Source organism: Macrotis lagotis, chromosome 7, assembly GCF_037893015.1.
Source record: "Macrotis lagotis isolate mMagLag1 chromosome 7, bilby.v1.9.chrom.fasta, whole genome shotgun sequence".
Classification (NCBI taxonomy): Eukaryota; Metazoa; Chordata; class Mammalia; order Peramelemorphia; family Peramelidae; genus Macrotis; species Macrotis lagotis.
In genome coordinates, this window is record NC_133664.1 from 92,925,043 (window position 1) to 92,948,448 (window position 23,406).

General features: G+C 33.3%; 1 protein-coding gene across 8 annotated transcripts in view; it reads left to right on the forward strand.

The window, feature by feature from the left end:
- Positions 1-23,406, forward strand: part of KMT2C (lysine methyltransferase 2C) — a 291,259-nt gene that overhangs the window by 189,736 nt on the left and 78,117 nt on the right. For all 8 annotated transcript variants that reach the window (XM_074193304.1, XM_074193306.1, XM_074193298.1 and 5 more), the window contains exons 18-25: positions 17-121; positions 10,569-10,750; positions 11,467-11,631; positions 15,473-15,582; positions 16,132-16,197; positions 17,335-17,547; positions 20,160-20,288; positions 22,350-22,469. In XM_074193304.1, the coding sequence (XP_074049405.1) occupies positions 17-121; positions 10,569-10,750; positions 11,467-11,631; positions 15,473-15,582; positions 16,132-16,197; positions 17,335-17,547; positions 20,160-20,288; positions 22,350-22,469 (1,090 nt within the window). The remainder of the gene's footprint in view (positions 1-16; positions 122-10,568; positions 10,751-11,466; positions 11,632-15,472; positions 15,583-16,131; positions 16,198-17,334; positions 17,548-20,159; positions 20,289-22,349; positions 22,470-23,406) is intronic.

Genomic DNA, 23,406 nt, shown 5'->3' on the forward strand with positions numbered 1-23,406 from the left:
TGTGTGTTTACTTTAGGATATGTGTGTAGTTTGTGGAAGCTTTGGTCAAGGGGCAGAGGGAAGGCTACTTGCATGTTCTCAGTGTGGTCAGTGTTACCATCCATACTGTGTCAGTATTAAGGTGAGTGATCTTAAGTTTAAAAACTTGGCAAAATTGTTTTTTGCGCTGGTTTTCCCCCCATTTTATGTCATAACTTAATGTTACTGCTTTTTTTTTAACCACAATAAGGAATTCTTTTGATTTGTTAAATTTTTTTTGACTACAGTGATTATCATTGATATTTGTGAAAGATTTTAATTAAATGCCATTCTCTAGTATTTATTATTTTAACAGAAATTAACCATTTCCTGATTCTGTAGCTTTAAGTAGGCTGAATTTTAAAGACTTTTGAAAATATTCATAAAATGTAAATATTAGTTTGTTTAGTTTTAAAGAAAAAATTTGCTGAGTCTTCCTTTGCAAGGACATGGTTTACTTGATTATCTATTGATTGTCAAAACTGTCAACAATTATAGAATTGATGTTTTATATTTATTAATCTACCATAAAAGAAAGAAAATTTTATTTGAATGTTATGAGATGACGTAAAAGACAAAATAAAAAGAAACATTATTTTAAATGTTATTTTCCTTTTTTAAATGTACTGAGTATCTCTAAAAGTAGATATACTTTAACCAGACTTAATAAAGTCTGTTTTTTGAGTGAAATAATTTACTGTTTCTTTATCAGTGAAATAATTCATTTGATTTATCCACTGTATCTCATTCCTTGAAGTTCCCTGAGTAATGACATTTACTTTTTAAAAAGGAAGCACTGCATTTGCAAATTGCTCTCTATAGAAAAAGCATACTAAATTGAATATCAACCTCTGTTCTTCACCCCTAAGAGCATGAATGGTCAGTTCTGAGTGTGTGTGTGGCTTTAAAAGAATTAAGTAGTTGATAGATTATAATTTTCAGTGGACTCTATTTGTACTAACTATACAAACTCTGAACAAAGTAATATTTTATTAAAGTCACCTTTTCAGAACTAACTGAAGATAAATTTAAATATGTGCAAATGCTATTAAATTGTTAGCATTGACCACAGAAGTTAAAATGCAAATTATCATAAAATATTCTTTAAAAATTAGTCTAGACTTGGTGTGTTGTATGTATCCTTCTGCAGCTCTGGTGCCCCTGCCCATAACTCACACTGCTGGACATTCCACCCTTGATGATTCTTGACCTTAGCAACCTCTGGAAAAAGTTTTATCTCAGACCCATTTGGTGTCTGTAGCCAAGTTTGCATTATTGTCATTATTCAATAGTTTTTACAAAGTCATTACAGAGTACACATATCAAATGAGGCAAACAAAACTGATTGTGCTTAAAGGAGCTGACATTTTACCTAGGGGAGGAGTGAAAAAAATACACTTAAACAACATAATAACTTTGGGGAAGAGAGGAAGATGATTGTTAGTAAATATTTTTTTGTAGGAACTAGAACCAAACTGATATTAGAAGGTACCTGGAGATTTTAAAAAGCATGCCATATAATGGAGTACAACAAGTGCAAAGACATAGAGGTAGACTTGTGACCAAGCTGGCTGCCTACCTTGAAGACTCACTGCTTACATATTCCTATATATTTTCATTTACAAAAGTCTAAAGTTCACATCAGCCTATATAATGATCACAACATCCATTAAGGAACTAGAGGAAAAGTCTGTTCCTTTTTAGTACAACACAAGAGGTTGACCATAATCTGAGGACAAGAATAAAGGGAGGTACCCTGAACTCCAACTATTAGGTCAGAGTCCAGTTATAGATCAGCCAGAGAAGGACCTGAGTATTAGGTCAGTCACCAAGAGCACAGTGCACTCTTGAGAAAACCCCAGCAAAGACCTTAAATCCCAAGATAGGGTGTTTTAAATAAGGAGTAGTTAGATTAATAGCCATGAAACAGTTGTTGCCAGACTGCTCAGAGTAGGATGTGCATGGCCTACATCTCTGAAATCTTGAAGAGCCAGAGTAGTATTCAGTACTTTGACCTTCAGAGAATATCGTTACCTAACTCTACAGGTCAGTGCACTGACTTTGGTAATCAACTAGAATCATTCTGAATTGTCTCAGTAGTGAATCCACCTAGAATAAAAATGGGGAGAATAAATGGAAGAAAACACGGACCAGAATCAAAATTTATTATTATTTTTTTGGCCAGGCAATGGTGTTAAATGACTTGCCCTAGCTGTGTGATTACAACTAAGTAATTATTATGTATCTGAGGACAGATTTGAACTTGGATCCTTCTGAATCTAGGACCATTGCACCATCTAGCTGCCCTAGAATCAAAATTATTACTAATTTAGAGATACCCCAAAATGATGGAATAATTCTGTAACAATTACCATCCACTACTCAGAGGGATAATATTGGATACTTGCATACTTGAAGTGATTAAAAAATGAAAATAAAACTTATGAAGAAAGAATTATTTTACTGGGGATAAAATAGCATGTGTACTTATACCTAAAAAATTAAATATCTTAGACAGTGGTGAATATTATCTATGAAATGAATTTGGAAATATAGAATGAACTAAATCAAGAGTTTCTTGGTACATGAAGAAATATTAGTACAAAATCAAAATATTGGAATAGAGAGAATAAAATATAATTTATCTGCTTTTTCAAAAATGATCTGGAAAACCAGTTTATTAGGGATTGTTTAAGAATCATTGAATTTGGGGCGGCTAGGTGGTGCACTGGATAGAGCACCAGCCCTGGAGTCAGGAGTACCTGAGTTCAAGTTCAGTCTCAGACACTTAATTATTGCTTAGCTGTATGGACTTGGGTAAGCCACTTATAACCCCATTTGCCTTGCAAAAACCTAAAAAAAAAAATCATTGAATTCTTTCAAAAATATTAATTAAAATCAGAACTCTCTAATTACGAAATCATAAATGAAAAAGGAACAAATTGTCTAGATCCAGAAGAATCCTTCTCTGGGAAATACCGAACTAAACCCCCAAATTAAAAATCCTTGGGCTGTCATAGGCACAAATCATTTACATCAAAGATGAGATACATGTGTGCACATACACACACACATGTGTTTACATATACATAAAAGCTTCTTTAAAGTAGCAGTTCAGTTAGCAAGGAACTACAAACAGTATGGTCTAAGTAAAGCATGGAAACCCCTATTATATTTATTTGAGAGTTCTGCCAAAACAGAGACTAACAACCAAAAAATAATTTAGCCTGCAAAGTGACATAGAGTCCATCTGATGTCTTAATGATTTAAAATATAATAGAACTCTTTCATTCCCAGGGAAAATGTCTGAATTGATTAGGAACTCTGAGATGCAAACATTTGTCAAGAGAAAGTTAGTAAAGTAATTTATTTTAATTTCTGGAAGAAGAATTCTTTGAGGATGGGATAATATTCTAACTTTACCAGAAGAACCAAATGTCCTTTCAGAACCTTAAGGATATTGAGAATTAACTCAGACATTCAGAAGACTGTAAGGACACTTCATTTCCGTTCTTATTTATTTTGGAGTAAAAGGAATTTGCTATTATATAGAAGGATAGAATAGGGATCTTGATTTCGAACGTGAGATGATTATAGAATAGAATGAAGCATCAACCTCACTCTTAATGTGGGGGGGGGAGGTGGAATATATGTAGTTTTGTGCAAAAATACATCAGTAAATAGCATCATGAGTAGGAAGAGTTTAAAGTGGTGAATAAAACTTGGGTGGGAATAATCAGTAGGAAAATTACTTTCTCCTTTGAAAGACAAGATTAAAGAGGAGGGGGGAAACAAAATAAAAAGAAATAGAAATGAAGAATAAATCTAAGACATTGGGTAATGGCTGAAAGATTTATGTTATGAGTGAATGAAACATTGTTTAATAAATGATAAAAGACTTGGTTTCAGAGAAACATGGGTAGAATGATTTTAGAGAATATTGAATGGTGTGGTGGCAATAAATTGTAAATAGAGATGATAAACTTGTATTTGGGTATGGTTAAATTATTGTGATATGTGAGAATAATGGAATGTTTCTATGCTAAAAAATTATTATTAATTTGCTAAAATATGGAAACATTTGTGTCACATGATGTAAAATGTGAAGTAAGCAGTGCTAAGATACCAATAAATACAATATATCCATTCATATTATTGGAAAGTATAGGAATCATAATACATTTTTAAATGTCTATTTAAAAATTACATATTGTTAAAGCAAAGAAATGGAATTGGGAAGTGGAATATAAATGGTCAATAAAGATTTATTATGCGTCTCCTATATATCACACTATTTGTTTAGTGCTCATGATTAGAAGAGTACTAGACAACTCTCAAGAACAGTGTTTAGTGAACAGTTTAATTAAACATTTAAAGAACAGTTGAATGTGTGAGATTACACATTGATAACTAGGAAAAAACTGTAGTGGATAAATTGGAGGTAATAAGCATAGGGACACTTGTTTTGATGACCGAGGGACTTTCTCTTTAAGGTGTGATTTTAACTGAGATTTTTAGGAATCCAGAACTTAAGTCTGAGGAAAGGGCATGTGAGATAGTTTTGAAAATACTGGGTTTAAGATTTGGCCTGTTTTGTTGAAAGAAGGATAAGAAGGGTTGAACAAGTAAAATATAAGAATATTAGAAAAGTCTTCTTTTTGAAAAAGCTGAATGTTTACGGCTTTGATTGCAAAGTGGAATTCTATGTTTGATTTTAGTAATTATATACCATTGGTATGAGTGGTCAGAAATAAAATTTTGGATGATAACTTTTGCTGGACACTGGAGGGTAGTTTGAAGTTGAAAGGCTTGTGGCAGAGAGAAGAGACCACAGGTTATTGCAAAAGAAAATATTTGGTGTGATAGGGTCTGTACTAATTTGGTGCCATTGTCATAGGAGAGAATACTCTGAAACGCATTACTTAGGACTTGGCTTCTGATTGTACATGGACGAAGGAGAGATATTCAAAACTGAGGTTTAGAGCTTGTTTACTAGAATTATGTTGATATCCTCAACAGAAAAAGGGAAATTTGGAAGAGGACATTAAGTTGATATTGAGTATTTGATATATTAAGTTTAAATTGTGTACAGCACATGGAATTCGACATGCAATAAGCAGTTGGAAAAAAGGAAATGAGAATAGCAATAATTGTGGTTCTAAAAAGTTAATTGAGACAAGTTAGGAAATTGAACTCATTTTATGTGGATGTGCAAATATATTTTAAGAAAAATAATGGGTGGAGCCAAGATGGTGACATGAAGGCAGCATTTCCTGGAAACTCCTTCCCCCCAAAACTCCAAAAGCCATCAAATTATGACTCTAGACAAATTTAGAGGGGTAAAACCCTCAGACTGAGTGATTCATTTTCCCAGTCCAAGGTAACTTAGAAGTTCCACGGGAACTTTCACCAGGACTGGGAGTTGGGGGAAAAAACCACAGCTGCAATACAGTTCAGTCCAGTCCAGGGGTCACTGGGAACAGCTTGAAGGGGTGGTGAGAGAACTCTGCTGCACCAGAATGAGTGTGAAGTGAGGAGCAAGGGCCTCAGAGCAACCCTGTATGCAAGAACCTGCAGCTTGAACTGGGTCTAACCAGTCTGCACCTCCAGAGCATGGCTCAGACTGGAATGTGGTCTGGGAGACTGCAGAAATCTCTCTGCTCTCCCTCCAGCCAGAACTCTGCTAATTTTCCATACTTAGATATAGGTTGCAAGTTTGACCTTCCATAATAAGATAGCCCAGTAGGGCCTCTCCACACCTCCAGGGCAGAGGGGAGTACCTGTGGTCATCTACATATCAAAGCACAGGCAAGAGAGCATATGCCCTTGGAGGAATAAAGGTCCTAGGAATAAAGGCATCCCCCAAAACCCCCAAAGCTTGGGAAGTGCTATATTTAGTCTTGGGCTGAGGAAATGAGTAAACAATTGAAAAAGAAGACTCTGACTATAGAAACTTTGGTCCCATGGAAGATCAAAGCACATACTCAGATGATGACAAAATCAAAGCTTCTTTATCCAAAACCTCCAAGAGAATTAGAAAATGGTTTCAGGCTATGGATGAGCTCAAAAAAGACTTTGAAAAACAGTTAAGGGAGGTGGAGGAAAATTTGGGAGGAGAAATGAGAGAGGTGCAGATAAATCATGAAAACCAAATCAACAGTTTGGTGAAAGAAATACAAAAAAAAAATACTGAATAAAATAACATGTTAAAAACCAGTTTAGGCCAATGGAAAAAGCAACACAAAAGGCAAATGAGGAGAATGCCTTAAAAAGCAGAATTGGCCATCTGGAAAAGGTGATGAAAATAACTCAACTGCAGGATGGAACTAAAGGAAGCTGATGGCTTTGTGAGAAATCAGGAAGAAATAATACTTTCAAAAAAGCCAAAAATTAGAAGAAAATGTGAAATATCTCATTTGAAAAAACAACTGAACTCAAAAATAGCCAGAAAAGATAATCTAAAAATTATTGGGCTACCTGAAAGTCATGACCAGGAAAAGAGCCTAGACTTCATTTTTCAAGAAATTATACAGCAAAGTTGCCCTGAGATCCTTAGAAGCAGAGGGTAAAATAGAAATTGAAGGACTTCATTGATCACCTCCTTAAAGAGATGCCAAAAGCATAACTTCCAGGAATTTTATAGCAAATTCTTAAACTTCCAAGTCAAAGAGAAAATACTAAAAGCTGCCTGAAACAAACAAATCAACTACCATGGTTCTATAGTCAGGATTACACAGGATCTGGCAGCATCTTCTTTAATGGCTTGTAGGGATTGGTATATAATATTCCCGAAGGCAAAAACATCTTGGTTTACAATCGAGAATCAACTACCCAGCAAAACTGAACATCCTCTTTCAGGGGAAAAGATGAACTTTCAAACTTTCCTATTGAAGCAACCATGGCTGAAATAGGAACGTTTGATCTTCAGTTACAAGACTGGTGAACCGTAGAGGGGGTGGACAAGAAGGAAATAATCATGAGGAAGTTAATGATGTTGAAATGTTTGTTTTCTTGCATGGGAAGAAGATACTGATAACTCATGTGAACTTTCTCTTTCACAAGAGCAGTTAGAAGGAGCATTTATAGACAAGGCACAGGAAGGAGTGGGATATAATACTATAATATAGTAAAAAGATGGAGTCTGTGGATGATAAAGGAAAGTACTAGAAGGAAGAGAAAGGAGAAGCAGCAGCTAAGATATTTTACATAAGATTCAAAAAAAAGCTTTCAATGGAGTGGAATGGGGGAAGGCAAGGGGGAATGAGTGAGCCTTCATTCTCATCAGAAATGGCTCAGAGAGGAAATAACATGCACACTTAATAGGGCATAGAAATCAATGTTACCCTAGAGAAAAATGAGAAGAAAGGCTTGGGATAAAGGGGAATGGGGTTAGGGAACAGGGGAATAGGTGATAGAAGAGAGGGAAGATTTGTAGATGATACTCAGATACAACATACTTTTGGACTGGGACAAGATGAATGGAGAATGAATAAGATCAATGAGATTTGGGAGGAGTAGAGTGGAGGGAAATACAGCTAGTAATAGAAACTGTTGTACAAATATTGAAATTCTCTGGTAGACTTAGGATAAAGAAGTCAACTTACCCCAGAGACAGAGCCCTTGGAATCTTAACATAGACTGAAGTACATTTTCTCTCTCTCTCTCTCTCTCTCTCTCTCTCTCTCTCTCTCTCTCTCTCACTATTCTTGAGCTTTCTCATCTTCTTGGGGAGGAGGGGGGCGTGTTTATGTTTTACTCTTATAATAAAATTATTGTAATAATATAAACCAAAAAAATTTCAAAAAAGAAAAAAATATTTTAAAAACCATGATTTTTCTCCCTGAATTTTTTTTTTCCTCTCTCCCTCTTTTATATTACTCTTCCCTACCCTCAATTTCTATTTTCTTTTTCAATTTCGGGTAAGATTATAATTCAACCATAGCTTCTTGAAATTGAGCTGATGTATTTTTAAATTTAAGTATCATTATATTGATGTACTCTATAATCTTTGATTATGGTTTCTGGTTGACTTGACTAATTACATAATCACCTAGTATAATCAGGAAGCATTCAATATGTATTATGGAATAGAACAGGAGAACAGTCTGTAACTGAATGAGTCTCTTTACATACACACACACATGCACATACATACACATACACATTGGCTCTTATACTCACACATCTATACATGCATATACAAATATTTTCAACTATGATCTAAGAATTAAGCTTATTTTGTAAAGGACAGGCAGCTACATTAGTGGTATACTAGAGAAGCTTTGCATTTCTAAACATTCTTGGAAAGTGAGAAGTATCCAGTATCTTTCTCAGATATTCAATTTTCTATGTCTTTATTAAATAACAGTTACGTGACTATGTTAGTAATACGTAATAAATCAATTGTTCTCCAGTTAGCACTAAATGTGTGAGAGTAAATCATATGCTTATTAGGCATCATCAGATGGGATTTTACATAGAACCTAAACTGAACTTTTTTAGTAAGCAAAAAACTTAACCAGTCTGACATTTTTTAAATCAGTTTTTATTTCTTATAGAATACACAATTTAACTAGTTAAATCAAATTGTGTCTCTGTGGAACATGATGCATGGGATAAGAAGATGAAATATGACAGTGCCTGTCCTCAATTTCAACAAATTTAGCATTTATTAAGTATTTATAACATTTATTAAGCATTTGCCAATAAAAAGAAAGGTGAAAGCTTTTTTTTCTTGCCCCTAATGGATAAGTAGCTTGTAAGTGAATATAAATGAATACAAATGCATATAAGTCTGACATTAAGTACATTTATTGTACTAAACATAAATTTTAAAAAAGGATGAGTACTATTTCCTGAATTTTTTTATGGAGAATAAAGCTCCCGAATCTTTAAAGAAAAATGATTTCAGTAGGTTCCCATGTAAGGATTCCTTGACTGGGGGGGACCTTAGACTGTTCATAAGTGTGGACCACATAGAGAAGACTGAAATCATGAGTTCTTCAGCTTGATTGGAATGTAGTGTGTGTAGAAATGAAACTCTTATGATATGTTGTTGCAGCAGTCACACAGAAACTCAGGCAGCCTGTAATGTGAAATCACTCTATTTATTTTCTTAAGTAATTTTTTAGGGGAATAGTTTTGTGGGAGATGGGCTATTGGATCTTACCATTGGGATATTTTGGCATTTTCAAAACTGATGCATTGGAACGGGTAGAAAGACTTAATTTCGAAGCAATTAGAACAGACAAGAGAAATGGGAAGGACTTGGACTCAATGTTTATTGGTAATAGAAAAAATGAAAGTAATAATTATGTGACTCATAAAGTTCAAATGCTCTCAGCATACTTAACAGTGAATTTAGGAGATTAAGCAAAGGGAAATGTTTGGGTTAACTGAGAATTTTAGTTTGTATAACTTGAAGAATGATCATACTATTAAAAGAAATAGTGACATATTTTGGAGAAGGTCCTTTAAGTATTAGATCTGTTCAGTGGGTATCTTGAGACATAGTAAAGAATTTTTGTTAATTAAAGCAAGACTAATGATTAAGATGAGTCATCTTTTTCAGATTGAAAAGTCAGAACTTTACTACAAGAAATTATCATGGATTTTAAAACTATGTGCTATGTGTAAACCACTTAGGAGCTTGGAAAATATAAAATTATGTAAGATACTTTCATGAAACTTACATTTATTATTGAGCAACCTTATACTATTGAAAATTTAAGTGGACATGTGTGATCTATAAGTATTTGGCATTCATGTGGTAGTGTGACGAGACCTGCTTTTGCTTTACAAATCTGGGAAGTTTTTAGAACAAGATGGCAAAGAGATTTTTGAAGAAAAATTTCCCAAAAAAATGGGAGTTCTTCCAAAATTAAATCGGCCTCCTTGAAAGGTAATAGTTTCCTCCTCTTGTGAGACCTTCAAATGAATACTGACTGAGAATGTTGTCTAGAGCAGTTTGGGATTTTGGACAGGTAATTTGGAATAGGTAGTCTGCAGGACTGTGTATGGAAAATTGGTCACACTATCCAATGTACTTCAAAATTCCAAGAATTTAATAGCTGTAAAAAGACAATATATTTTGTTTTTTGAACTGTTGTTTGCCTTGGAGAGATAATTTGCAGTCATTGTTGAGACTAGAAGCCCAGTGTGTTGAAATGAGAGTTTTAGAGTAGTGGCAAATATATTATCTCATGTGTGGGAAAGGAGATTTAGCTTGAAGGAATAATAGTATATGGGGAGTGGTTTTTGTTAATTTGCTAGATTTCAAAAGAATATCGAGAACATATTTTTTTTACTAAGAGGATAAGAAGCCATTCCTGAGTGAGACGTGAAAGTAGGAATGGAGTTGATGGCTTAAGATGGAGAAATGACAGAATTGTAATCGAAAACAAATTAAAGTTCTTTGGATTTAAATTTTTTTTGAGATAATTCCTTGCTTAAATTTTGCTGTCAACCACAATTTGATACATTTATAAGTATATTCTGTAACATTTTTAAATGGTTCTTAAAATTACATAAATTGGTACCTTTTTTAATAGATCACCAAAGTTGTACTTAGTAAAGGCTGGAGATGTCTTGAATGCACAGTTTGTGAAGCCTGTGGCAAGGCCACTGATCCAGGACGACTCCTTCTTTGTGACGACTGTGACATAAGCTATCACACTTACTGCCTGGATCCACCACTGCAGACCGTTCCCAAAGGAGGCTGGAAGTGTAAATGGTACATTGTTTTCCAGTTTTATTTCTACTTTTCTATTTTGTTTTCTTAACATTTTACAAAGACATTCATATCTGCTGGTGATATCAACATATTAATTAACAAATATTTTGTTGAATATTTTTAGTAAATTGAGATTTCAGTTACAGTTCAGATTTTGTTTAATCTGTTATTTACATTTTAGTCCATTCAGATACTCTCTTTTAGTGAGTTTCTTGTGTTTTTTTAATAAATTCTCCATTGCAGTTTTATTTTCCCTTTGTACAGTCTTCACTTTGTTTCTCATGTCACTTTTGCATTCCTTTTCTTATCTTAAGACGCTCTTTGATATAAGTTTCCTGAATAATTTTCTTCATGAAATATTTATCTGTTTGATGTATACTTAATCTATTACCTTTAGATTACTTAGAGTTCCTATTTTGTAGTAATTGTGCCAGAACAGTAATTTTTAGCCATATAGCATCACAGTCTAGGTGTTTAAAAACCATTGGTCTTTATGCAACTTAGCTTCATTAAAGCTCTTCAGTTTTCTGAATGTAGTTAAGTGCTAACACCTGGACTATTTCTTATACCACAGTCATTAAATTGGTTTTTTTAACCTCTCCTGTAGTCCCTAATGTGGATTTATATTAAAAAAAACTTTTTAAAGATAAATCTTATCTGACAATCTGTACTATCAGTAGCAAATTTGGAATTTTTTGGTATTTTTTGTTTTGTAGGTGTGTTTGGTGCAGACATTGTGGAGCAACATCTCCAGGTCCACGATGTGAGTGGCAAAACAATTATACCCAGTGTGCCCCATGTGCAAGTTTATCTACCTGCCCAGTGTGCTCTCGAAATTATAGGGAAGAGGATCTTATTCTTCAATGCAGGCAGTGTGACAGGTAATGCCTTCCTTCCATTAATTTTCCATATGTGTTTTTCTTTTTTGATCCACTTGATTGGATAAACCTCTCTTGAATATTAAGTCCATAATTGTCAAAGTTTAACATTATGCAAAATGATGCCTGGCAAAATAGCAGTGTTGTCTCTAACTTCAGCTCTTTATCAACATTTGTTATCCAGAAGATAAATGCTAAATCATGAAAAACATAATAAATTCCTATGGAGGGAAATGGTACTTAACTATTAACCTCTTTGTTTTGGGCTTTAAATATAAAGTCCTTTAGAAGGCCATCTTTTTACCTCTACTTTTTCTTCTTTCACTTTCTTCTTAAGTTCCTAGAGCTTGTCTTCTGACCTCATCTCTCCATCTAAATGACTGTCCCTAAAAGTTGCAGTGATCTCCTAACTGCAGAATCCAATAAGCTTTTCTTAATTCTCTTTGAAGTCTCTGCAACCTTTGACTGCCTCTTAGTCTCTGTTCTTCCCTGGATTTTCCCTCCTACCTACATACCTCTTCTGAATCCTTTGGTATATCTCCAGATTAGATCTGGAGGTATTCTCAGAGCTCTATCTTCTGGGTTTTCTTCTTTTTCTGTTACTTAATTTGATAAACTAATTAAATATCATTTTTATGATTCTCAAATCTACCTATCCTGACCTCACATGTTGGATCTTTTCAGATATCTCCAATAGGCTGTCTTGTAGAAACCATTCACTCAATATGTACAAAAAAGATACCTTATTTCTCCCTGGACACTCCTCATTCCATCTTTTCCTCAGTCCCAGACTAGCAACTTAAGACCCAGCCTGGGGTTTCTTATTACCTTTTCTTCCTTGCCTGGACCCCCTACTCCCCCCCCCTCCCACACACAGACATCTCCCATATAGTCTATTGTATAGGCCAGTCTATTTGCAGCATCTCTTAGGCCCTTTGACACTGCTAGTGTCAGTGCATATTCCATTTTGCATAGTCCACCCTTTCTTCAGTAACTGTGGTGACAAGGCTAAACTTCAATTCTGACACCTCATCCTCCTTTACAAGCACATACCCCACCCCACCTCACCCCCACTCCCAATCAAATATTGAAACTCTCTTGGACTTTTAAAGGCCTCCTTCATGCATCACTATGACTCCCACCTTTTCTTGTGCCTCCTCTTCCTACAAACCATTGCACTGGATGTTGTCTCTTTTTGTCCCGTGCCCTCCACATTGATGACTTCTTTCCCTGGTCCTAACTGCAGGAAGTGTTCCCCAGTCCCACTCTTATTTCCCTCTCTATCCTGAGTAACCTTTTGTACGTGTCTGGTTGCCTCTTTGTGGTCAGGGATGTCATTTATGTCTACCAAGGCTGGCTTGTAGTAGGCACTAAATAAAGTTTTAGTCAGAGAATGATGAATTAATGAATGACAGGTGTTCAGATGATAATTAAAATGCCCAGATTCAATTAGACAGCACAGTCAGTAGAGTCAGAAGAACCTGAGTTCAAATCCAACCTTGGACATACGAGATTTACCAACTGTGTGAGACCTTGTACAAGTCATTTAACCCTTGCATCCAGGGTCACCTCCAGTCATCCTGATCCATATTTGGCTCCTGGGCCCAAATGAATCCAGATGATAAAGTGAGGCTGGTGATTTAGCTCAGCTCCCCTCAAATTCAATTCTTGTGTTTGTATTGCATCACCTTCTTGATGTCATTATCTTCTTTTAATAAGAAGAACAAACATCATCATCTTCTTCATCTTCATCAAATTACCTAGAGTAGTAAATTAGTTTTTAACAAATTCAGTCACCATAAAATCCCCTAGAGGTAGGAAAATGAAGAGGGTTCATAGAGTACTTATTTGTCTTGTTTGATTAAAAGACCATAGATATTTAAATCTGTGAAGAGCTTTTACAATTGCTTAAGACAAACACTCTTCATTTCACAGGACCCTATTGACTTCTTAAGTCTAACATTCTCATTAAGGAAACTAAGGCTTAAAACTGTAAATTGATTTACCCATGGTCAGAAAGAGGGATTGTCTTATGGGAGATTTGAAACCAGAACTTTTTTCCTGTCCAATCAATCTAATAGTAGCCTGAGATAATACATTGCTAATATAGAGGACTAAGAAGAAAGGAGTTGATTTTTTTTTTTAGCATTATCTTTTTCTCTTTTTCCTTGTGAGTAGATAGGGTGTTTAGTGCTTAAAACTACTAAGGTATTCCTTTGTATTTCTACCATGTCTTTTACCAAACAAAACTAAACAATAAAATGGGGGGGGGTGTTTAGCACAATGAATCAAGTATGTGAAATAATCTGTATACATTGTCCCCCTCTATATATTTCTGCAGTGAAGGGAGGAACGTACAAAAGGAAAGATTTTGCAATCAAGAGAGTTATAAAACTAAAAACAAATACTTTGAGGATGAACAGTGCCAGACCTGGTGAGATAATACTATAATCCCAGCAAGGAAGGGTTAGACTGACAGATGTCTTGTGCTCTGTGCTCTGTTGATCTTCAAAGTAGTATAATTGGCATTATTATTAAGTAGGTCCTCTATATGATTATCCTTTAGAATTATAGGATTATTTATTGAAGATCAAAATAATTTTTGAAGAAATAGACCAGTTGAAAATTTTACTACTGACTTGTAATGGAATTAAATCCATGAGAAGTAGCCTCAATATTTCCAATCTGTTTAATATGGGATGAAAAAATGGCAGAAATATTAAACACATCTTTTTATGATCATGATACTATAAAAATTACATGTTATGAAGGGCCATGGGAAGATATAGGCTAAAAAATTAATTGGAAACTAAATAACCTAATCATAAAGAATGAGTGGCTCAAAGAACAGTTCATAAAAGGAATCAATAATTTCATTAAAGACAATGACACATAATGAGACAACTCTACCAAACTTCTGGGATGCAGCCAAAGCATGTATTGTGGAAATTTGATATCTCTGAATACTTATATAAATAAAATAAAAAATGAGTAGATCAATAATTTAGACAGTTAAAAAACTGGAAAAAGAACAAATGGAAAAAATCCCTAATTAAATACCATTTCAGAAATTCTGAAATTCAGATTATAGATTAATAAAAATTTAAGTAAAAAAATATTGAACTAGTACATAGAAGTGTGAGTCAGTTTTATAGACACCCCCCCATCAAAATTATTAAACCAGAAATTCACAGCCATATTGCTCATTGTATTCCAATAAATCTGCTGTACCTTCAAGTCTGTTAGGTCCTTCATAAGATATTTAAATAGAAATGTTTTTCAATACTCGATTTCATCATAACCTCTGGCTACTCACTCTTAGTGACATATTATAGCTCACAAGCTTCTGATGCTTCCATTTCACTTTTCTCTGGTTTGTAATTTTACTCAATATATTATTTTAATTTTTTAGATGTCACAATCTAAGTTAAATGTTTATATAAGTTGTTATGGACTTAAGTAAATTGGGAGCGGCTAGGTGGTGCAGTGCATAGAGCACTGGCCCTGGAGTCAGGAGTAACTGAGTTCAAATCCGGCCTCAGACACTTAATAATTACCTAGCTGTATGGCCTTGGGCAAGCCACTTAACCCCATTGCCTTCCAAAACTTAAAAAAAATCTTCAGGGCTATGAAATAGTGTACCTAATACATGATTAATCTGTAGTCTTACCATTTGTTTTCTGCCTTATTGCTTTTTTCCTCTTTCTATTTCCCTTTCACTTGCAGCTTAAGTTCAACATACCGATTTTCATTTATTTTGTTTCATAATTTGTTTTTAAAAACATGAGGCATTAAAAAAAATCCTACATCATATAACACATTGAAAATATGTCCTTTCGTTTAGGTGGATGCATGCTGTCTGCCAGAATTTAAATACTGAGGATGAAGTCGAAAATGTAGCTGATATTGGGTTTGATTGTACTATGTGCAGACCCTATATACCTACAGCAAACGGTAAGAGAACTTTTCTTTACAAAAAATGGTGAGACATTAGATGAATTGTCTTGTTCTTTCATTCACTAAAAACAGTTTTTTGGCACAGTATATCCTAAATTAGTTTTCTTTTTTATTTGATAGTAACATTTTAAGATTATGAAGAATGTAGGTCAGTTTACTTTCATAGCTTCCTGGAGAAGAATTATTTTATCCCCATTTAATAGAGAAAGCTGTATTATGATGCAAGTCTAGGGAGGATTTAGAAATATATTTTTTACTCCTTTGAACAGAATAACCGTGAAACTTAAGCCAATTTGGAGAATACCACAAAATACCTTTCTCTTCCTAACAACTGTTCCTATTTTCCTGTTGCTTCTCCATTCCCCCTTTCAGCTGGGACCTTACTAATGTAAAATGTCTTCCTTGAGTATTTATGAAAGCTATTATAAAAATAACATACTTCCTGAAAATATTGTAGTTAAGGAAAAGAAAGAATAAACATTGTTAAGAGCTATGCATCTATTTAATGTTGAAAAAAATGAAAAATAATTCTTTTTGTCATTTCAGTGCCTTCCTCAGATGGCTGTGAATCATCAATTGTAGCACAAATTGTAACAAAAGTAAAAGATCTAGGTAAAAATTTAAATCTCAATTCATTTCTGAGATAAAAGTTTTTTAATATAGGGCCCTCATGTTGTTTTGCATATCTTTATAATCTCATATGTTGCATGATATATGTAGTCTTGTAATTCTTGGTCCTTGTGCCCAGAGTGTTGATGTTCATTTTTTCTGAAATTATCTTTGAATATGCATTGAGATCCAGTTGATGAAACATAGGATTTTGTAAAATGTTCTTTTAAAGCTTCAGTTTATACAAATTTCTTTATAACAGTGATCTGTTGACATTGAAGTTTATGAACCAGCATCTAACAGCATTTTAAATTTAATTTCATAAATTATTTTGCATTTTATCTACTAAATTTCTAATTTTTTGCTTTTGATTTACTGTCAAGACTTGGGAGCTGGAATTATTGCTCTCTAACCTATCTTTCTATGATATCTTCAGAACAGAATCTTTCTGTTTTTTTGCATACTGAACAAGTTACATTTTATTTATGAATTGCTGTCAAAACATTTTACAACACTTTTTATAGAGTTATCTTTATAGAAGTTATTAAAATTCAGCTAAGTTAGTCCCTAGTGAGATCCCAATGTACTTTTTTCCCCAGCTTTTTCTGGAAGGATATTGGTCATGTAAACTCTTCTATGTGAAGATATATGGTCTGAAGTTACTTTTCTCCTTAACTTTCATGATATTTTTGATATTCAGGAATGTGATTTTAGTTTTTTTTCTTTATTTATCTCTCATTGTTAGCTACAAATCCTTGTTTGAAAATGAAGTCAACAATACTTACTAAAGAGAGGCTTCTATATTGTTTTTGCTCAGTAAAGTATATAATAAAAGTAATTTTTAACATGTTTCCTATAAAATTTTGTGAAATTTTAGATGCCACAGATCTTTTTGCCTTAATTTAAACCATTTTACATATTGCTATTAATTTTTTTAGGAATATTGTGTGTTGATATGAATGCATGTACATATTTCTGTATTTCTTTTAAAAATTCAGTTCCTTGCTTATGTTTTGGAATGATGACCACTGAGAGTATTTCTTTTGTTGTTGTTGTTGATGTTTCTTTTAAAAATACATGTAATCATGGAAAAAATGGTAAATGTTTTCATGTTCCCTTAATGTGTAATATCATTTTTAGATCCCCCGAAGACTTATACACAGGATGGAGTTTGTTTGACTGAATCAGGAATGTCTCAGTTACAAAGCCTCACATTTACAGTTCCAAGAAAAAAACGAACTAAACCAAAGTTGAAACTAAAGATCATAAACCAGAATAGTGTAGCTGTTCTTCAGACACCCCCAGACATCCAATCAGAGCATTCAAGGGATGGTGAAATGGATGACAGTAGAGGTAATAGTTTTGTTCTTGTTTATATTCCTGTAAAGTATGTGGTTTTTTAATGTAAATAGTATTTATATATTTTGAATTATTTATAACAATATTTTTCTAAAAATATATATGTGTGTATATATATATATACACACAAAAAATATACATATATATAGGACTAAGGATTATCCCATTAATATATTGACTTACATATGTCTAATTTACTGATTTGTTTTCTAAGTGAGTGGTCTTCTTGAGCCTTCCCTTTTCAGGTTCTTTTCTTTTTATGTATCTTCTTAGAACAGACCTTTAGAGAAATCACCAGGAGCACCAAATCTTTAAGGATCACAAGTGGGATGGCTTGACTGTAGTTTGTTATATTTCAGCGTATTATTTCATGGTAGCAGTCAGTATTTTCTTGGATACCACAATGAATGGTATATAATATTTAAGTTTTAGTACTGAAATGTACTAAACAGTCATCTGAACTTAGTAGATTGAAAATATTTGCTTGGCCATAGGGCATATAAAAAATATGAGAGATTCAAGACAATGAAAATCTTACTATACATTTTAATTACCATTAATAAGCCAAAAAAAAGCATTTATTTTTATTTTTTTTAGTTTTTTGCAAGACAAATGAGGTTAAGTGCCTTGCCCAAGGCACACAGCTAAGTAATTAGTAAGTGTCTGAGACCAGATTTGAACCCAGGTACTCCTGACTCCAGGGCCGGTGCTTTATCCACTACACCACCTAGCCGCCCCTAAGAAAAGCATTTTTTCTGATCTAAGTTTTACATTTTCATTTCAAAGTAAATGTAAACTTGTTCAAGCAATTTTTTTGAATTGCTTTTTACACATGTAATCTAGGTATAGAATAGCAATTCACCAACTACAAATGTTGAAACAATGAAATAAATCTGAAAGATATTTACTTTAAAACTATAACACCATCCACATTTTAAAGTAGTTACATTGAATAGTCTGGTTGATGATCATTTGTGAGATTAATTAAAATACCTTAATATATAAATTGGATACAATGATAACTTTTTTATCTCTAAGTGTTCTTTATGCTTCTTAGCAGATAATCACAAATTTTTTAAGTCAGTTGTTCTTAATGCCTTTTCAGCTATTGCGTGTGTGTGTGTGTGTGTGTGTGTGCGCGCGCATGCGCGCCCCTGCTTGTGTGCAAGACAGTGGGGTTAATTGACTTGCCCAAGGCCACACAGCTAGGTAATTATTAAAGTGTCTGAGGCCTGATTTGAACTCAGGTATTTCTGACTCCAGGGCTGGTGCTCTAGACACTGTGCCACCTAGCCATCTCTGCTATTGCATATTTTAAGTATTTTTTTTAACGTTTTATTTAATTCTTTGCTTCCCCTCATTTTAACCTCTACTTCAATTCTTACTTGTTAGCTTTTAGTAATGTCTTATTTCCATATAACTGAATTTAATACTTTCTAATATATGCACATTTCCTGGAATCAGAAATATATTAAAACTACCTTCATATAATTAATTAGATCTGTTTTAATAAATTTGACCTTTTGTCTTGGATCAGATAAGAAGTAGTTTTTCAATTTGTATGGTATTGTTGGATATTGATATTCTCCTTTTCATTGAAAGAGAGAATAAGAAAGGAGCTCATAGTAAATGACCTTAGTTTTTCCCATAATATGAACAGTCCAGTATCATTTGTGTACTTAATTCCATTTTAGATATTACTTTTAACTTAAAATTGCATGACATCCTTTTGTTCTCAAAATTCCCTCCACTACCCATGCTTTGTACCAATTCTGTATTCATTCTAATTAATGCCTTAGGATGAAGAACGCTTTCCAAGATAGTTTTGAATATGAATTAGTACATCATATTCTGTTGAAGATTAAATTAATAATATTCATAACAAGTTAACATATATAGACTTTAATGTTCCTCTATGTTTGAAAGGTGAAATTAACTGTTCTTTCCTGTTTATCTTCTGGCTCACCATTTAGAAAATAAAATAAATAATTTTTAAAACATGCCTTTAAAATGAGCCTTTTCATTTTAAAAATTGTAGTAAGACTGATTAAAGGAAACTGAGTTGTGGTATTTAGAATTATAATTCTCTTAAATGTATATGATATTGAATAAACTGATAATTTCAAAGTAAAATACATTACAATTATTTTAGGTTTTAAAAAATATTTTCATATCTCTTTAATAGTTTTTAAACTATAATGATTTCATAAATGTTCAACACCTTTCCAATTTTCAAACTGAGTTTTTCCATATATAGTTTTCACAGGTTTGCTTTTCCCATAAATGCATTTTTAAAGCACAAATGATATGTTATAATTCATGACAATTTGTATGATGAAATGTAAAGTGTATTGGGTTTTTAATTCTTTAGATTTTCAGCTTAATAACGTTCCTGATTAAGTTGGATTAAAATACCTTTATGAATTGATTTTAAATTCTGTATTAAAGTATCACTTGCATTTTGATCCTTGACTCTTTTTAATTCTTAAATATAGTGATTGAGACTTAAGGAAACAAAATTAGTGTAGTACAGTTGACACTTTCCATTAATTTGTAATGAATGTTTATTTTTTCCTTCACTTCATATATAAATTTATTCATTTCAGAAGGTGATCTTATGGACTGTGATGGGAAATCTGATTCCAGTCCTGAGCGTGAAGCTGTGGATGAAGACACTAAGGGTGCAGAAGGAACTGATGGAGTCAAAAAAAGAAAAAGAAAACCATATAGACCAGGTATAATATCCTAGATAGATATTTCCAGATTTATTATTTTGTTATTATATTACATATTTATATTATTAGGAAACCTGAAACTAATAAAATGGGTAACTCTTAAGCACAAATAATTTGTCTACATAATTTTATGGAATGAATTTTTGCTCTCATTCTGTGTACCACCACTACCCCCCCCCCCCCTTTTTTTTTTGGTGGGAAAAGAAGGTAGAAGAAGGGAAAGGAAGGTATCTTATCTTTCCCTGCCTGGAAATGGGGCATATTAACAAATCTGCTACCTTATCTTAGTAGATCTTTGTCTTATTCCATTTCTACCTGTGGTGGTTTACCTCTTCTTGCACATTCTCAGGGAACACATTCCAGTCATATTTGTTTCTGGACTTAAGACTTACAGCCTGTTGGTTTGAGTCCTATCATGGCTCTTAAATTTTGGATTCAAGTGATCCATCCACCACTTTTAGCCTTTTCTAGCAGCATGGATTATAGATACTTGCCATCATGCCTTTTTATTTCTATTTTTAACAACTTTTATAGGCAAGCTTTTTAAAACATTAAATCTTCTTTAAATTATATATATATATTTTAGCAATTTTAGGGCAAAAAGTAGTTTCACAAAATGATTCACTTCAATACTGTTTGTCTTTTAAGATTTGTTCACATATAACTATCATTTTCCATAGTTGCTCATATTTGCCTTTTAATTTCCCATATTAACACCTATCAGAAAAGTTAAACTTCTGTTGCTTTGTGTTTCCCAGTTAGAATGATAACAGAGATGTTTGTTGTAAATCCTTTTCCTCAAAGCATTATTTGAGTAATTTTGTATTTCATGTACTATGACACCCTTTTAAGCCAACACTGATTAACTCTTAATCTTTCAGTAATTAACCTAGAATAAAGAGGACACGGTGTAAGAAAATGAGATATCTTAGAAGTTTAGCTTAATCCTTATCAAAATCCCATATTCCAAATGTAGAATTATATTGAATTATTTCATTCTTCATGCTATAGTTACTTTTAATATTGCTTTTTTGTATGCCTATCCCAAATACTTTCATTGCATATAGAAGTACTTTGTAGGAGCAAACTGCATGCTGAACAGAATTGTGTAATCAATCTCCTTTGTTGCATGTAATTAACCAGTACATTTCATAAAAGTGAAATGATTTATTTAATGCTGTTTTGAGTTTCTTTCTCTATGGTACATGGATTTCTTGAGGGGGTTTTGTACAGGACCTGATATATGTATTAAAGTAGGGAACTCCGTTCATGAAACTCCCTTTAACAATCTAGATCAGAATCTCTTCTGTCACAGATAGTCTTAGAAAGTTGCCAGGAGCACTGGAGGGTCAAGAGAGTTCTCTAGGATTGCATCAGCAGCAGAAATCAGAGCCAGGGCCTGAATCCAATTCACTCTTACTCTAAAGTTTGCTTCTGAAAGGTATAAACTCTTCTTCTCCCTCATTTGAGCATATTGTGGAATATGGTTTAAGATACTGGTCTACATTTATTTCTGTTTAAATTTTTGTTTGTTTTTCCATCAGTTTTTATCAATTAGGTTGTTCTGCTGATAGTAATGTAATAAGTTGATGTCCTTGAATTTATAAAGCACTATGGAAGATTGCTTTTGGATTAATCCAGACTGTTTCACTAATCAATTTTTCTTAATTTTTAATCAGTAGATAATTGGTTTGTTACTGCTTTTATATTGTAGTTTGATTTGTGATGATGCTAGTTGTTATTCTTTTCTTTGCTATTTTTTTCCCTTCAAATTCTTCACCTTTTGCTTGCAGATTAATTTTTTTTTTGTTTGTTTCTTTAGCTACATTGTTTTTGTCACAAAATGAGTAGTGAAGGATTGGTAAAAATAAATATCTTTCACATTATATGATAAAGTTCACCTGCTGAAATAATTGTTATTAAATCAGGCTAGGGCCTAGGTTTAAGGATCATTCATTTTTCAGAAGTTATGTAATGTTAAAAAGTAATTTTAATTTTATTCTTATAAGAGTCTACTTAAGAGTTCACATTTTTGTTCCATTACTATTTTATTCCCTGTAGGTATTGGTGGCTTTATGGTACGCCAAAGAAGCAGAACTGGGCAAGGAAAAACAAAACGCTCTTTGACCAGAAAAGATTCTTCAGGCTCTGTTTCTGAACAGTTGCCTATCAGAGATGATGGTGTGTAATGATTTCTTTCATACTTATTAAAAATACTTGTCTTTGTAACCTGTACTTTTCCCACTGTACATTATTGTTCAAGAGCATGACAGCATGGTGAACAATTCTACAGCTTCTTTTCTTCCTTTTCTTGGTTGAGTGTAACATTATGTTTTGAAATTTGAATACTTTTTAAATTCAACAACCATTTATATACTATGTACTTCCAGAAGAGTGTACTAGACACTGGGTTAGGAAAAAAGGGTGTAAATAAAAATGGTCCCCATTAAATGAAGACCATGAGTTAATTAATGGCTCATTTTGCATCAGGTTGTATGTATTGATGAATATAATTGGGCAGTACTCATTGTCCAGCACCTATAAAGCTATACTGACCAGATAAAAAGAGTTTAGAAAGTCCATAAAATGAAAAGCTAAAAATAGGGAAAATATGAAAAAAAATCATTTGTACATGTAAGTTTGTAGTATACATTTTGCCAAGTTTCCACTTTACCTATACATAGGATGCTGGGGAAGGAAATTGCCAGTGGGTAAAATGAGGCTTCATTCTCCCAGGGAGCATAAAGTAAGGCCTGGAAAAATATCAGTTACAAAGGTACCTTTCCCGTCCCAGGAAATGCAGAGCAGAGAGACCTCATTTTTTCTAAGCACAATCTTTACAACTAGCCAATTGTTAGCTGTAGAGGTGTTATATGTAGGCAAATAACTAACTTTAGTATGAAACTGCCTGGTGGATGCTTATAAAAACAACATACTTGCTATTGTTGCAAAGAGAGATGATCTCTCTCACTGTGGGATTACTATTGACTAACTTTAATGGAGAAACTAGAATCTGACATATGACCTGAAAAATAGGCAGGATTTTTGAATTGGGATCTTTATGTGCAAAGGCACCAAAGATAAGAAAGGAATGGATGATTCAAAAAGGGGAATTTTG